The sequence below is a fragment of the Pan paniscus genome, chromosome 9 (assembly GCF_029289425.2).
Source record: "Pan paniscus chromosome 9, NHGRI_mPanPan1-v2.0_pri, whole genome shotgun sequence".
NCBI classification, from domain to species: Eukaryota; Metazoa; Chordata; class Mammalia; order Primates; family Hominidae; genus Pan; species Pan paniscus.
Window position 1 is genome coordinate 86,206,812 of NC_073258.2, and position 14,537 is coordinate 86,221,348.

Genomic DNA, 14,537 nt, shown 5'->3' on the forward strand with positions numbered 1-14,537 from the left:
CGAGATGGTTTCATTGCACTCCAGCCTGGGCAACAAAAGCAAAACTCTGTCTCAAAGGAAAAAAAAAGAGCCTAGCCTGGACTTTATTTATAAGTATCAGGTTTTATTACTCTTCTAAGCCTTTGCTCACATAGTTTTCTCCACCTGCAAGACCTTCAACCCAGATCTTATACATTACACAAAGCCCATTTCTAAACCCACCCAGCTATGAAACCATCTCTAGTACTCTAGTAAAAATCATCCTTTCTCAGCTATAGTGTAATGGAAAAATTCTTGTCTTGAAATCAAATTCCTGATTCTACCCATTTTCTAACAGTATGACCCTGGACAAGTTGCTTATCTGCAGCTTCCCCATTTCTAATGTGGATAGCAACAGCAACTCTACCTGCCTCACTGAGCCATTATGAGAATCAAGTTAGAGAAGTTATATTTTTAACTATAAAATGGCCTATATATGTGAGAGACTGTTATTTCCTCTAAAGTATAAGATCAAATAAAAAACTTTGGTTTTCCTCATCTTTATAACTGATATCCAAAAGATATGTTATGAAAGAACACCAAGTCCAATAAAGAAGAAAATAGTTACTATCCAGGTCAAGAACTAGAATACTGGAATCAAGAAGGGATCAAGTAAAAAGGATAGGTTAAAGATAGCCGGGCAGAGCTGAAGTTATGAAGAAAAAACATGGTCCTGAGTTTCACTTTACATAGCAACCAATGTGTGCAAAGGTACGTGGCAGCTTAAAGAAGCTACACAAAGATGAATATACATACCAGATGCTCAATAAGTGATAAGGAGAGGGGAGGGAAGGAAATAGGAAGAAGAGAGGAAAGGAAAAGAGGAGAGAGAAAGGAAACAGAAGGGAAAACAGTTTCATCATTCCTTTCAAGGGCTAATTTCTATGCCGCTTGCCAGGCTGCTATAATAAAAAGTTAACTGGTAGCTAAAACTTATGTATGAAAACACTCACTTCTCCTTTAAGGTTCCCTTTCCTTGACTGTGCCTTTTCTCTCCACTCTACCCCTCTTCCAACTCCTATTTATCAGTGTTTACTTTCCTCCTACCATTACCCAGGACCTCCAAATACCAACACAAATCCATACGAAGTAATTACTCTTTTCCACCCACTATCTCAGAAAAACAAACCAAAACAAAAAATAAACAAGCAAACAGCAAAAAAAAAAAAAATTGCTTTTATTTAAATGTCAAGAGCCTCATAGGTGCATTCAAGAGCCTATTGAGAGCAGTATTGTGTTACCCTACAATAGCATGCACAGTTTAACAGGGACTACCTTAACTCCCTTTGTCTTCTGGAGCCTCACCAAAATATCCATGGAAGGAATTTTAAGTAACAGTAATAGGTTTAAATGAGAAGATATTTGTTCATTGCATAGTAATGATGGTGAGATTTTCTTATATTCACATAATGCTTTTTGCTTTGCAAAATGCTTTCTTATTGGTTATTTGACCTGAATTCCCAGGGAGAAGTGACAAAACAAGGGGAAAAGTCCTATTTATACTATGCATTTTAATATAATGCAGTTTTACAAAATTCCTTTTTCAAAGCATATATATATATCCTTTTATTTGAGTCTCCCTGACATATAGTTTTTATCTCCATTTACTGATGAAGATAGTGAGTGAGACTCAGAGACGTAACAGGACTTTCCACAAGATCATTATCAATATAAGTGCTCTTTATGGACCATTTCCTAGGTCCAGGAATTGTACTCAGCACTTTACATGCCTGATAGCTTATTTATTCTTCACAATAACCTTATGAGGTAGACACCATTATTACTTTGACATTTTACAGATAAAAAATCAGATAGGTTAAATAATTTGACAATGGCCATGTAACTAGCAACTGGCAAAAGCAAAATTCAAACAGAAGACTTTCAGATTACTCTTGATTGTTCTGCTATACCAAGCAGCCTCCTTCCTGGCCCAGTGCTGTTACTGTAACACTGTTAGTAATATAAACTTACTTTCTTTCTGTCACCAAGTTAGAATTGCAGATTTCAGCCCAGCAGCTCAAGTTCTATGGAGAAAATACACACACATATACTTAAAGCAGAAGTGAGGAGGATGCTGTGTCCATTTTTTTACACCAAAAAAACCCATAAATGAAGCAGAAAACTCACCATAATTGGGAGCTAAAAATCAGTTATTATAGTGTTGGCAGACAGGAGAAGGGTGATATGCACCTCAGTATAGAATACTGTAGAATAGAGAGATGAATTACTTATAGTTCAGCAAAACACCTAAGAAACAAACAAAAAAATCAAACCTCGGAATAGATGCTTCTTTTAAAATGTTTTTAAAAAGGTCATTTATTTTTTATTCCTAAATAAAAATTTCTATCATGTTTCAAAACACCACCAATCCAACACAGAATAGCCATATTATGACTCTGCTCCTGTCATCTTATGATATCAACAACATATTACAGGTTAAAATGCTATGGGATGTGAAGGATCAGGGTGCTGATTTACATTTTCCAGAAACTTCATATAAATCAGAGTTTAAGGTGAGCAGCTAGAATTCTATCACACATATGCTGAGGAAGTAAGAAGACAGATCTCTTTCCACCAGGCACTGGAGATGAAATTTCAAAAAACAGTAGGTGAAACTTGTATTTAAGATCTTCCCAAGCTGAATGCAAACAAGTCGATGTCACTTTCTTTCCAGACAAGAAAAGTCTAAAACCTTTACCTCCAGGTCTTTTAAACTTACATGCTATTAAAATCACATCAAAGTTTTGCTTCAGAAGCCCATCTGATTTTGTTTCAAGGAGAAAAGGAATCATTGGGTGGCACACTGTAGGGACTCCATGAGATTCAAAATAATGATCACATTGTTCTTCCTATCAACCTTAATATATACTAAATATGTAGCTATAATAACGAAGCCTGTGGAAACTAATAATGAGTTCAGCAGATCCAGGCAAAAGTAAAATATTTCTAATTTCTAAAAACGGGATATTCTGTATGCCTTTTGGGAAGCTCAGATCAACTCATTCATATGCTCAAAACTTTCCAATGGTTTCTATTTCTCTCATAGCAAAATCTTTCCAATAGCCTCTAAGTCTATCCCTTATCTGTCCTCCTCTTTGAGCTCACTGCAGTTAAAATGGCTTTTATAAAAAAGACAGGGCAATAACGGATGCTGGTGAGGATGTGGAGAATGGGGAACCCTTGTACACTGTTGGCAGAAATGCAAATTAGTACAACCACTATAGAGAACGGTATGGAGGTTCCTCAAAAAACTAAACTTAGAACTGCCATATGATTCAGCAATTCCACTGCTGGGTATATATCTAAAATAAAGAAATTCAGTATATTGAAGAAGTATCTGTACTCCAATGTTTATTGCAGCACCATTCACAATAGCCAAGATATGGAATCAATCAAAGTGTCCATCAACAGATGAATGGATAAAGAAAATGTGGTACATACACACAATGGGAATTTACTTGACTAAAAAAAAATAAATAAATAAACTCCTGTCATTTGCAACAACATGGATGGAATTGAAGGACATTATGTTAAGTGAGATAAGCCAGGCACAGAAAGACAAATATCACTCATATGTGGAAGCTAAAAAAAATAAAATGTACACATGCAGATGGAAAGTTGACTGATGGGTACAAGAGTCTGTGAAGGTAATGGGCAGGGGAGAATAAAGAAGAGATGGATAATGGGTACAAAAATACAGTTAGATAGAAACAGATCTAGTGCTCAGTAGCACAATAGGGCAGCTATGATTAATAATATATTGTATATTTCAAAATAACTTAAAAAGTGGAATTAGAATGTTCCTAACACAAAGAAATAATAAATGCTTGAGGTAATGGACATCCCAATTACCCTGACTTAACCATCACACATTATATGTTTGTATCAAAATATTGCATGTACCCCATAAATATGTATAACTATTATGTATCCATAATAATTAAAAATAAAAAATTAAAGAAAAAACACAAAAAATGCACAAATTGCTAACATCAGTTACCTTGCATGCAGGGAGGATAGAGCTGATACAGTATAAGCAGAAAGTGAGTGAAAGGGGAGTCCACAAAAATAGAAAAATTGTTTTAAAAACAACTGTATTTAGAATAAAAAGTATATATTTATCATTTATGCTTCTATGCAATATATATGGGACTATGCATCTAGAAATTGAATAAAATAATGTTTTTGAAAATTTATGTTCTTTCATAATGACACATGCACCCCCGTATGTTCATTGCAGCATGATTCACAATAGCAAAGACATGGAATTAACCTAAATGTCCATCAGTGGTAGCCTGGATAAAGAAAATGTGATACATATATACCATGGAATACTACACAGCCATAAAAAGGAACGAGATCATGCCCTTTGCAGGAACATAGATGAAGCTGGAGGTCATCATCCTTAGCCAACTAACACAGGAACAAAAAAACAAATACTGCATGTTCTCACTTATAAGTGGGAGCCAATGATGAGAATACATGGTCACAAACAGGGGAACAACAGACACTGGCACCTACTAGAGGGTGGAGGGTGGGAAGAGGGAAAGGATCAGAAAAAATAACTATTGGGTACTTAGCACCTGGGTGATGAAATATAATCTTACAACAAACCCCTGTGATATGAGTTTACCTATATAACAAACATGCACATGTACCCCTGAATTTAAAACAAAAGTTAAAAATTGATTAATTAATTAATTACTTTTTTAAAAAAAAGAAAATTGAAAAATCAAAAATATCAAGGCAATGAAAGCCTAGAAAAAAATACAGGAGAATACTTAACTAGTCCTAGAATGAAGAAAGATAAAGCAAAGAAGAAAGAATTTTTTAAAAAGTGATAATTTTATCACATAAAAATTAAAACTATTTTGAAGGTTAAAAAGTATTATAAGCAAAATTAATAATAATAAACAAACCAGAAAAAAAAAACAATTATGACAACAGGATGGCATGTTTCATAAATAAACTGCTCTTGCAAAGCAATTAAGAATTCTAGTACCACTTAGAAAAATAGACAAAGAGCTTGAATGGATCATGAAAGAAAAATAGACAACCAATAATCATTTAAAAAGTTGAGTCATGACAGTGAACACGTAACTGCAATATAAAGCATTAAGTAAAACATCTTATCTATTAATTTGACAACATATTTTAAATAATAAAATAATGCTACTAAAGATATAGGCAGATTGGCCTTTTGAAAGATGGCTGATAGCATTGTTCTCCAAAACAGCTTGACAATTTGTATCCAGAGCCTTAAAAATGTCCATACCCTTGTACTCAACAGTTTCATTTATAAAATCAATCCTAATGAAACAGTTAGAAAAAAAAAAAAAGCAATGGCTTATACACATGCACATCCATTACAGCATTATTCAAAGCAGGAAATTGAAGATAGCCTAGATTTGAATGAAGATCTGCTTAAGTTCCAAATCATGGAATATTCATAGCCACTAAAATATTTTCCCAAAATGTTCAATGTTATGATATGGATAAAAGCTATTAGTGTAACATTAAATGTAAAAGACATAAAATGCCCTACATGCTATTGTCCCAACTTCATGTACATATATTTGTACAAAAAAGGACTTAAAAAGTCAAAATAATTACTTCTAGGTGCTAAAATTAGGATGATGCTTATTTTTATGCTTTTAAGTATAATTTCACAAGGTTGATATCTATTATTTATCAAATTATTGTCATGATTAACTTTTTTTTTTTTTAAGTGACTAGGGTGATAATTAGGCTCTGTCCTTCCCAGTTTACAAATCAGCTCCGAGCAGGACAGAAAATATATGAGAGGCCTCAATATTAACAATACAAACTCAGCAATCAACATGCTATTCATTGGCACTAGGATTCCATGTAGCTTCCAAATCATCGAGTTGCCTACATGACTCCAATCTTGAAAAATAGTGTGTGTGGGTATGTACTATTACCTCCCTTCAAAGTATTGACTGCCACTTAAAAGTATCCATTGACTTGTCCCTGTTAGCCCTTAGGTATGAACCTGAGACGTGCCTCAACTTGCCTTAGTCTTTGGTAAATGTTGATTTTAACAGTAGTGTCCAAACTGTTTGATTCCATAATTCTATTTGTAAAAACAAGTTGATCATACAACTCTAATTGCTTTATATTTATTTTTAAAATTAGTTACTACTAATATATAAGTTACTCAAATATAGAAAATTTTAAAGAATATGATTAAAAGAACTGGAAATAGTAATTCTAATATTCTGCTCCTACACTTCAACTGATCATTTTATTCTTGCCCCAGGATATGTGCCCTTCCTATGGAAATCAGAGTCTTAGACCACACTTCCCTATTCTACCATCCATCTCCTTCCCCTACAGCACAGGTAACCATGTTCTGAAACTCCGGAATGCCTTAGACTTGAGTCAACTCAAACTATGACAATTTTGCTAACATAACCCACTCAAAAAATATAAAGAATCATATCATTCCCACCCTATTTTATGTTTTGGAAAAATTGAATTTTCATATATGAAAATTGCATACAGTACGGTATAACTACATTTCTATTATTGTTGTTGCCATTTGTTGATAATAATCACCACTACTACCATTACTTCTTTAGTGGCCTAAGTCCTAGTATTATTCAGTTCTTTTGGAAGTTTCAGTAGTATACCTCTGAAGATTTTTGAAGTCTGTCATGGCACGGAACAAGAAGGGATGTCTTCTCCCATTTCTGTAAAACTTGATTGGCTTCTTCTATCTTCTGCTCACAACTTTTTTGAGAATTTAGCAATGTCACCTCATAAAATTCTTGGATATCTGTAAAGAAAATGTAAGGAAAGCATCAAAATGTAATGCATGACTTCATAAATAGCTTCTGCATATATGTCCATATATAGACATACAGAAATTTTGCTGATTAAAAGAACTGCATAAATATATATCCCAAAGTAAAACAGAAGAAATCCTGAAAATTATCTTTTTACCTGCATTTAGAATGCTTATAGCAGCTTTATTCATAATTACAAAAACTAGAACAAATCCTTCAAAAAGTGAATAAACTGTAGTAAATCCATATAATAGAATGTTATTCAGTAATAAGGAATGAGCTATCAAACCAAGCAAAAACATAGATGACTCTTAAATGCATATTGCTAAGTGAAAGAAGTCAGTCTGGAAAGGATACATACTGTATGATTCCACCTATATAGCATCTGGAAAAAGTAAAACTAAAGAGACAGTTTTAAAAAATCAATGTTTGCCAGAGGTTCTGAGAAAGAGAAGGAGGTTTGACTAGATAATGCAGAGGATGATTAAAATATTCTCTAATGATACTGTAGTGTTGGACACATAACATGAACCATTTGTCAAAACCCAAAGAACTCAATAGCACAAAAAGTAAACCTTAACGTAGGCAAATTAAAAAAAAAAATCATGTAGGAAGTCAGAGGGTCCCAAGATGAAATGCAGACTGTTACAAAGGAATGTAACTGTATTACAAATGTATAAAATAACCTCCAAGAAGTCAACAGGAAAAAAAAAGTACTGACTTAAGTAACTTTGAAAATGAACAGAGACTATAAAACCAAAGTCAAGGAAACTATACAAAAGCATCATACTCTAGTTGGTAAACTTGTGTCCTGTTGGGTACAGATGAACAATTCTGAAAACACAATACATGTATACTAAAATTGAACAACTAAGTGAATGGATGGTAGATGATGGGAGCCAAGTTTCTTACTGTTCTATAGAAAGTTACAGGCAAGTAAGGTTAAAATGATTCATATGATATTAGATGAGAGTTGGAGACATGTTTAGCTTAATGTAGATACAGATGAATACATATAAGAACATTGACAGACATGTATATACACAAATCAGTTATACACACATATATTTCCTTGCTCCATCTGCTGAGAAGGCCTAGAAGCAATTATGCCATAGTAATAACAAACAAAACTAGCACCCTGATTTTGGCCTCTGTGCAGCATTGCTAAAAAGTAATGAACACTGTCATATTATATTAGCAATGAGGGTGTCTATATGAACTCAAAGTTTTCAAGAGCTACAGGATAGAGAGATAGATAAAAATATGTTTAGAAACAGAAATGAATATGTATCTGGACATTTCCCAGCTTTGTCATATATAATTCCTGGCTCTGTCTTCTGAGAGGACCTAGAAGCAGGGACACCCCAGCAGCAACAAACACACCCAGAGCCCAGATCTTGGTTTGTAATACTATTTTCCAATAAAAGAAGCTCCTTGGAGAAATGGTTGATCCTAGGACTGGGGCAGGAGACATAAGATGAGCATGGAACATCTTACAGCCCCAGCAAATAAAGAAATAGTCACCAGAGAAACAACCCTGCTACAGTGGGGGAATATCAAAGAAACACAAGAACCACATGAAAGAGCTGCCAAAGATGGCCAAAGCTGGAGCAATTTGAGCAAAAACAATATTACCTAGTATTGGATTATAACACAAAATATAAAATAAAGGGATGAGTAGGAGGGATTACAAAAGGGTAAGAGGAAACTTCTAAGAGTGATGTGTATGCTTACTATCTTTATTGTGCTTATAGTGCATACATATGTCCAAACCTATTAAATTATGCATTATATATGTAGTTCATTATGTATCAATTATGCATAAAATATATATATGTATCAATAAAGAAAGCAAAAAGACAAGGTACAAATTGAAAGAAGATAATTTCACAGCACACAGACAAAGGAACAGTATCCAGATATGAAAAGAAATACAAATCGCAAAGAAAAAGACAAGCAAACTAAAAGAAAAGAATTGGTAAAAGTTATGAGCAGGCATTTCACAGTAAAAGAAATACATGTCACAGATAAGCCTAGGAAAGATCCTCGACCTCATTGGTGATAAAAAATACAAACTAAGATCATAGTCAAATGCCATTTACATCAAAAATATTGTCAAAAATAATTAAGTCTCACAGTACAAGGACTAGAAAAAGACCTGAATCCTTGGTAACTTATTTATTCCTAGCAAGTGCAAATTGCTATAGCCACTTCAGAAAATAATTTAACATTTGTTTATCCCATAAGTCGGTATTTCTACTACCCAGTACATATCCTAGATAAACTTTGGCACATATGCACCAAAAACAAACCAAAATATTCCTAACAGCATAGATTACAGTAGCAAACATTAGAAACATTCCAATGTCCATCAAAAGGGAAATAGATACATTGTGATATGTTCTCAAGATGGAGTGTATGGAGCAGTAAAAATGAATGAATGATAATATCATGAAACTATATATCTTAGAAAAATAACGTTGGGTGAATAAAGCAAGTTGCAATATGAAAAAATTTTTGTAAAGTTGAAAAATGTACAAAACTGAACTATATATTTTTAAGCATCCATACATATACATGTAACAAAACAAAGAGACAAAAGCAAAGGATGACATGAAAAGATGTAGTTACTTCAGTAGACAGGGTGGGCAAGGAAGTGGGATAAGGAAAGTACATATGAGTAGATACAAGTTAATGGTAAGGATCTATCTCTAGATGTCAGTAGCAATTTCAGAAACATTTGTTTTGTTATGCTGTGCATATTATAGATAAATTGCATATATTATTTTGTATGAATTAAATATTATATTTTCATAAATAATAAAGAAAAATTTTGTGTTTCATAAATATTAAGATTTACAGAGAAAAGTTAGCAATCCTTAAATTTTATGTACAGCTACAACTTTATTCTCCACTAGCAATAAAGTAACTGTGAGGTCATGTTTGAAAAATGTGTAAGAACAGAAGGTAAAATCTGTACAGATATACATCTTTCCCAGATTTTTTTAATAACATACGGGCTGGTAGGTTACTAACTGGGTTGACAAAAATCAGAGAAATAAGGAATAAAAAAAGATAAAACCCAGAAAACAAAATATGTTTGCATCATCTTGCCTCACGTATTAATGGAGAGAAAAGAATTTGGGCATGGTGGTGTGTGCCTGTGGTCCCAGCTACTGAGGAGGTTGAGGCAGAACTGCTTGAACCCAGAAGGTCAAGGCTGCAGTGAGCTGTGTTCATGCCACTGCACTCCAGTCCTGGTAACAGAACAAGACTCACTTTCAAAAAAATAAAAACTGAAAATAAAGGGAAAAGAAAAAAAAGAATTTCTGTAAACATATCTGCAGCTACAGTCTCTTAAAAGAATAACGACTTGTAATGAATAAAACAATTTTTGTAGATAGTCAAATTTCAAGAGTCTTTTTCTCTGTATCGTTTTATAGGATATAAACAGTTTCATGAGCAGTATTTGCAAGTCACCAAAATTTGAAATACTACGTGTACAAATTATTCAGAAAAGAAAGGGTATTTATCATACTCACGCTATGCATTTATATCAATAAGCTGTACTTCGAAACATAACAAACAGTGATTTGATCACATTTAGAAAAACCCTAGGGACAATATTTTTAATATTAAACTTACAAATCTTCATTAATTTATACCCCCAAATGTGAAGAAGTGTTCTAATTCTATTTCACTCTTTTGTCTGCTTATTCTCCATGCCTTAAGCAACTACTAGAGAGGAAGAAAATAACCATGATTAAGTCAAAGATGACTTAAATTTGATGATAATTCAATGATCAATGTCAAATTTCACTTTTGGTTAACAAGAATTATTTTTTAATAATTGACATATATCCCCTTGTCACTTTCCAAGCATCTCTCTTTTGCACCCTCTTTCCTCACCACCAGCACCACCATTCCCACTGCCAGAGTTCAGGCCCTCGCCATCTGTTACTCACACTCTTCTCTAGGCCCAGATCCCCCTTCCCACACTTAGAAATCCTCCTTCTCCTTCAATGCCCAGTTCCAGTTCAGTGTGTGTAAAAACAATATTTGAAGTCAGAGATCTAAATATGAAATGTCATCATCAAGAAATTATTTTTACTAAAACTGGGTTCAATTGAGTAGGTAGTAAGAACACCCAAGCCACTATCATCAAAAAGAAAATATGTTTGGAAAGTTGTAGGGGATTGTCTTCTTACAGCTTCAACAAACAGATGGTAAAATGTGTTAAAACATACGCCTATGCTTCTTCCAACATGCCTTGTTCCCTTACGACATACCTGCTTTGAATTCATCTAGACAGTATAGCACAGTTGATCTTCCTATATTTAATGATGTTGCAAATTACATTAGGCTTTTCTGAACACTTGGTTCTGCTTAGGGAGCTAGATAAATGCTCATATCCACTTCCCTTATCCTGTATCCAAATCCCATACTTTCTCTTCTGCAAAGTAAAATGCTGCTGTTTTCTCCTGTTCCAAAAACATACTGCTTGAATCTACTCAAATAGTTATTTCTCTTTCAGCCTTATAGTAGAAATAGTTGTTCACCCACCTGTTTTCAACATTTCAATTCACTAAGTAGTTTTTAAGTGCTATGCAAGGCCCTTAGGAATGAAGACAATGTTCTATCCAGCCATATATTCTCTAGTATCTAGCATTATCCTTAAACTCAGCAAGCACACAATGAATTCTTGGTAATTTTCATTTACTTGTATTCCCTCTCTTTTTAAGGATCTAACAGAAGAAAAATCATTGAATGAAGTCAAATCCCTTCTCACTCAGGACTGCTAAACCCTGCATATTGTTTAGATTACATTTTTATGTGACTTGACTCCTTGATTTAATCACAGCACCTCAAATTCTTGAAGACGTGTCCATTTTGATGTCACAATTTTTAAAGAATCATCTATAAATTATTGTTAAATTTACAGGAAAGTGTTTACAAACTCTAATGTACACAAAACTTTCCTGGGGACATGGGGCCTGAATTTCTGCACTTCTAATAAGCTCTCAGGTGATGTAAATGGCTTCTGATCCACTAGCAACATTGGACTTAAGAAATAGCATCTCAGGGATAAGAATTTCATACTCTCAATTCAAATAGCCCTTTTGAGTCACTGCAATCCTCTTGCAGTGACTCAAAAGAAAAGTGGGGTTAAAGAGGGGAATAGGGTGAAAGATGCCCATAATAGAAGGAAGATGTCAAGTGAAGAACTCTGCCTATTGATTCATAAACAATAAGTACTTAGTATGGATATTATTGACTAAACTGATTTAGATTGAATTCATTAGAACTTAGTTGAAAAAGCTGTATGTCCATCTTCTGCCTTTAGGATCCATTAAAACAAAAAAGTTGACTTCTAGGTGATAGCTGAGAGAGCCCCTATTCAGTCCAATCTCTCTCTCTTTTAACCTACACTCCTTGAAAATGAGATCTGGTCTTCGTAATAATGATTCTGACACAGTTAGGTCTTCAATTGTCAAACAGCATGTTGAAGGAAATTCATAATAAATAGGACTGGATTTTCAAGCACATCCTTAAAAACTCAACATATACTCAAAATATTTCATCTTCTTCCAAGAAGAAACACCTAACATGACATACCTATTTCAATGATGCTACTATTTCCTCAAAAGACACTTAAAACTCCTCTTTGAGATATACCTTCAAGCATTTGATGAGATTTTTAAGGTCCTTGGAAATGGTAAATATTTTTCTCTTGAAAGGAAGTTTGGTTTTCTTGAAATAACCAAAATTCACTAGGCAAACTTCAAGTATAAGTAATGGAAAAAAGGATTTTTTACATGACTTAAGAAAATACGATTCTTAAATCATGACGCTTTTTTCTTGTGTGACTCATGAGTTGCTCTGCAATTATCCACTTAACCACAATAAAATTAAAAAGTAACTAGAATGCCCAATGTGTAACATCTTTACATACTTTTTAATCTATTATGGGCTAGAATAAAAGTGACTGGGGAAGGTCTTTTTGCACTTCTTCCCATCCCAGCCTTCATGTTGCCAGGCATAGTATTATGGGAACAATAGCAGTCACCTCTGTACTCTGCCAACCAGAAACCCCTGTGGAGGTTGTTACTGTCGATTCATTTGGTTTTTGGTGGTTGGCGTATATGGCCATAGCTCACCAAAGCTGTTTAATCCCAAAAATTTACCAAAATCACCTGAGGATTCTCTTCTTTTTTTTTTTTTTTTTTAAGACAGAGTCTTGCTCTGTCATCCACGTTGGAATGCAGCAGTGCAATCTCGGCTCACTGCAATCTCCGCCTCCAGGGTTCAAGCGATTATCCTGACTCAGCCTCCCAAGTAGCTGGAATTACAGGTGCCCAACACCATGCCCAGTTAATTTGTGTATCTTTAGTAGAGATAGGGTTTCACCACATTGGGCAGGCTGGTTTCTAACTCCTGACCTCATGTGATCCACCTGCCTCAGCCTCCCAAAGTGCTGGGATTACAGTCATAAGCCACCATGCCTGGCCAGGATTCTCTTCTTACAGCTGCAACAAAGAGATGGTAAGATGTGCTTTAAGACATATGCCTTACGCTTCTTCCAACATACCTTGTTCTCTTACCACATACCTGCTTTGAATTCAGCTGGACAGTATAGCACAGGTGATCTTACTATATGTAATGATGTTACAAAATGATGTTACAGTCTTGATGTTCCATTAGGCTTTTCTGAACACTTGGTTCTGCTTAGGGAGTCAGATAAATGTTCATATCCAATTTCTTTATCCTGTATCCATATCCCATACTTTCTCTTCTGCAAAGTAAAAAGTTATCATTCTCCCAATCCATATGAGTCCAAAACTACTAGACACTGAAGCATAGAAGTGGAATTTTCAATAAAGCCTTTATCAGTGTGGTAAACGTCCTATCTTAGGCTTTGTACCAAGAAAAGTTTCTTTAAGAATATTACCTGGAACTAGAGGAATAAAGTTGAATATGAGGAAGGGACTGAAGTTGAATGTAGATGAAATGAAAATATAAATTTCACAGCCTAGACCCAGTGAAAGCAAGTACCAAGTAAGGGAATAAAAGAGACAAAACAGGAATGAGTGCAAAACCCGGAGTCCAAGGACTAACGCAAAATGGAACTCAATAGATGCTGAACACATAAGACCAGAGAATGAGTAAATGCTCATACCCAAAGGGTCATGCAAATTCCACATTGTTCTGATATGATTGGGCTTCTTCTGTGCCTAGACAAAGCACAACCGAAGGAAGGAAGGAAGGAAGGGAGGGAGGGAGGGAGGGAGGGAGGGAAGGAAGGAGGGAGGAAGGGAAGAAAGGGAGGAGGGGAGGGAAGGAAAAGAAAGAGAAGCGAGGAGAAGGGAAGGAGGGAGTGGGGGTGGGGCAGAGAGATTATGAAGGAAATCTTGGTTTCAAAGTATTTTCCTCTATTAAAAAGAACCAAGGCTTTTTGGAGAAAGGGCTCACAGGATGAGAACAAGGAAATTATGAGTCTAGTACATCTTTTTGTACTAGAAAGTAAGGAAGTGCTCAAAAATCACAGGATCATATCAAAAGGACATGTAAGCCAGCTTGAAGGGGCTCTTAATGACTAAATCTGAAATAATTTGAGCCTTAAAAATAAATTAATAGTCATGGGATATAACCTTTTTAATAAAATAATAATCCATTATTTCATCCTGATATAGAAAAAATTAATGATTAAAT

At 34.5% G+C, this 14,537-nt stretch overlaps 1 protein-coding gene across 6 annotated transcripts in view; it reads right to left on the reverse strand.

The window, feature by feature from the left end:
* DLG2 (discs large MAGUK scaffold protein 2) overlaps positions 1 to 14,537 on the reverse strand; it is a 2,166,992-nt gene that overhangs the window by 1,822,201 nt on the left and 330,254 nt on the right. For all 6 annotated transcript variants that reach the window (XM_034934113.3, XM_063608698.1, XM_055093779.2 and 3 more), the window contains one exon: positions 6,672 to 6,817. In XM_034934113.3, coding sequence (XP_034790004.1) covers positions 6,672 to 6,817 — 146 coding nt within the window. The remainder of the gene's footprint in view (positions 1 to 6,671; positions 6,818 to 14,537) is intronic.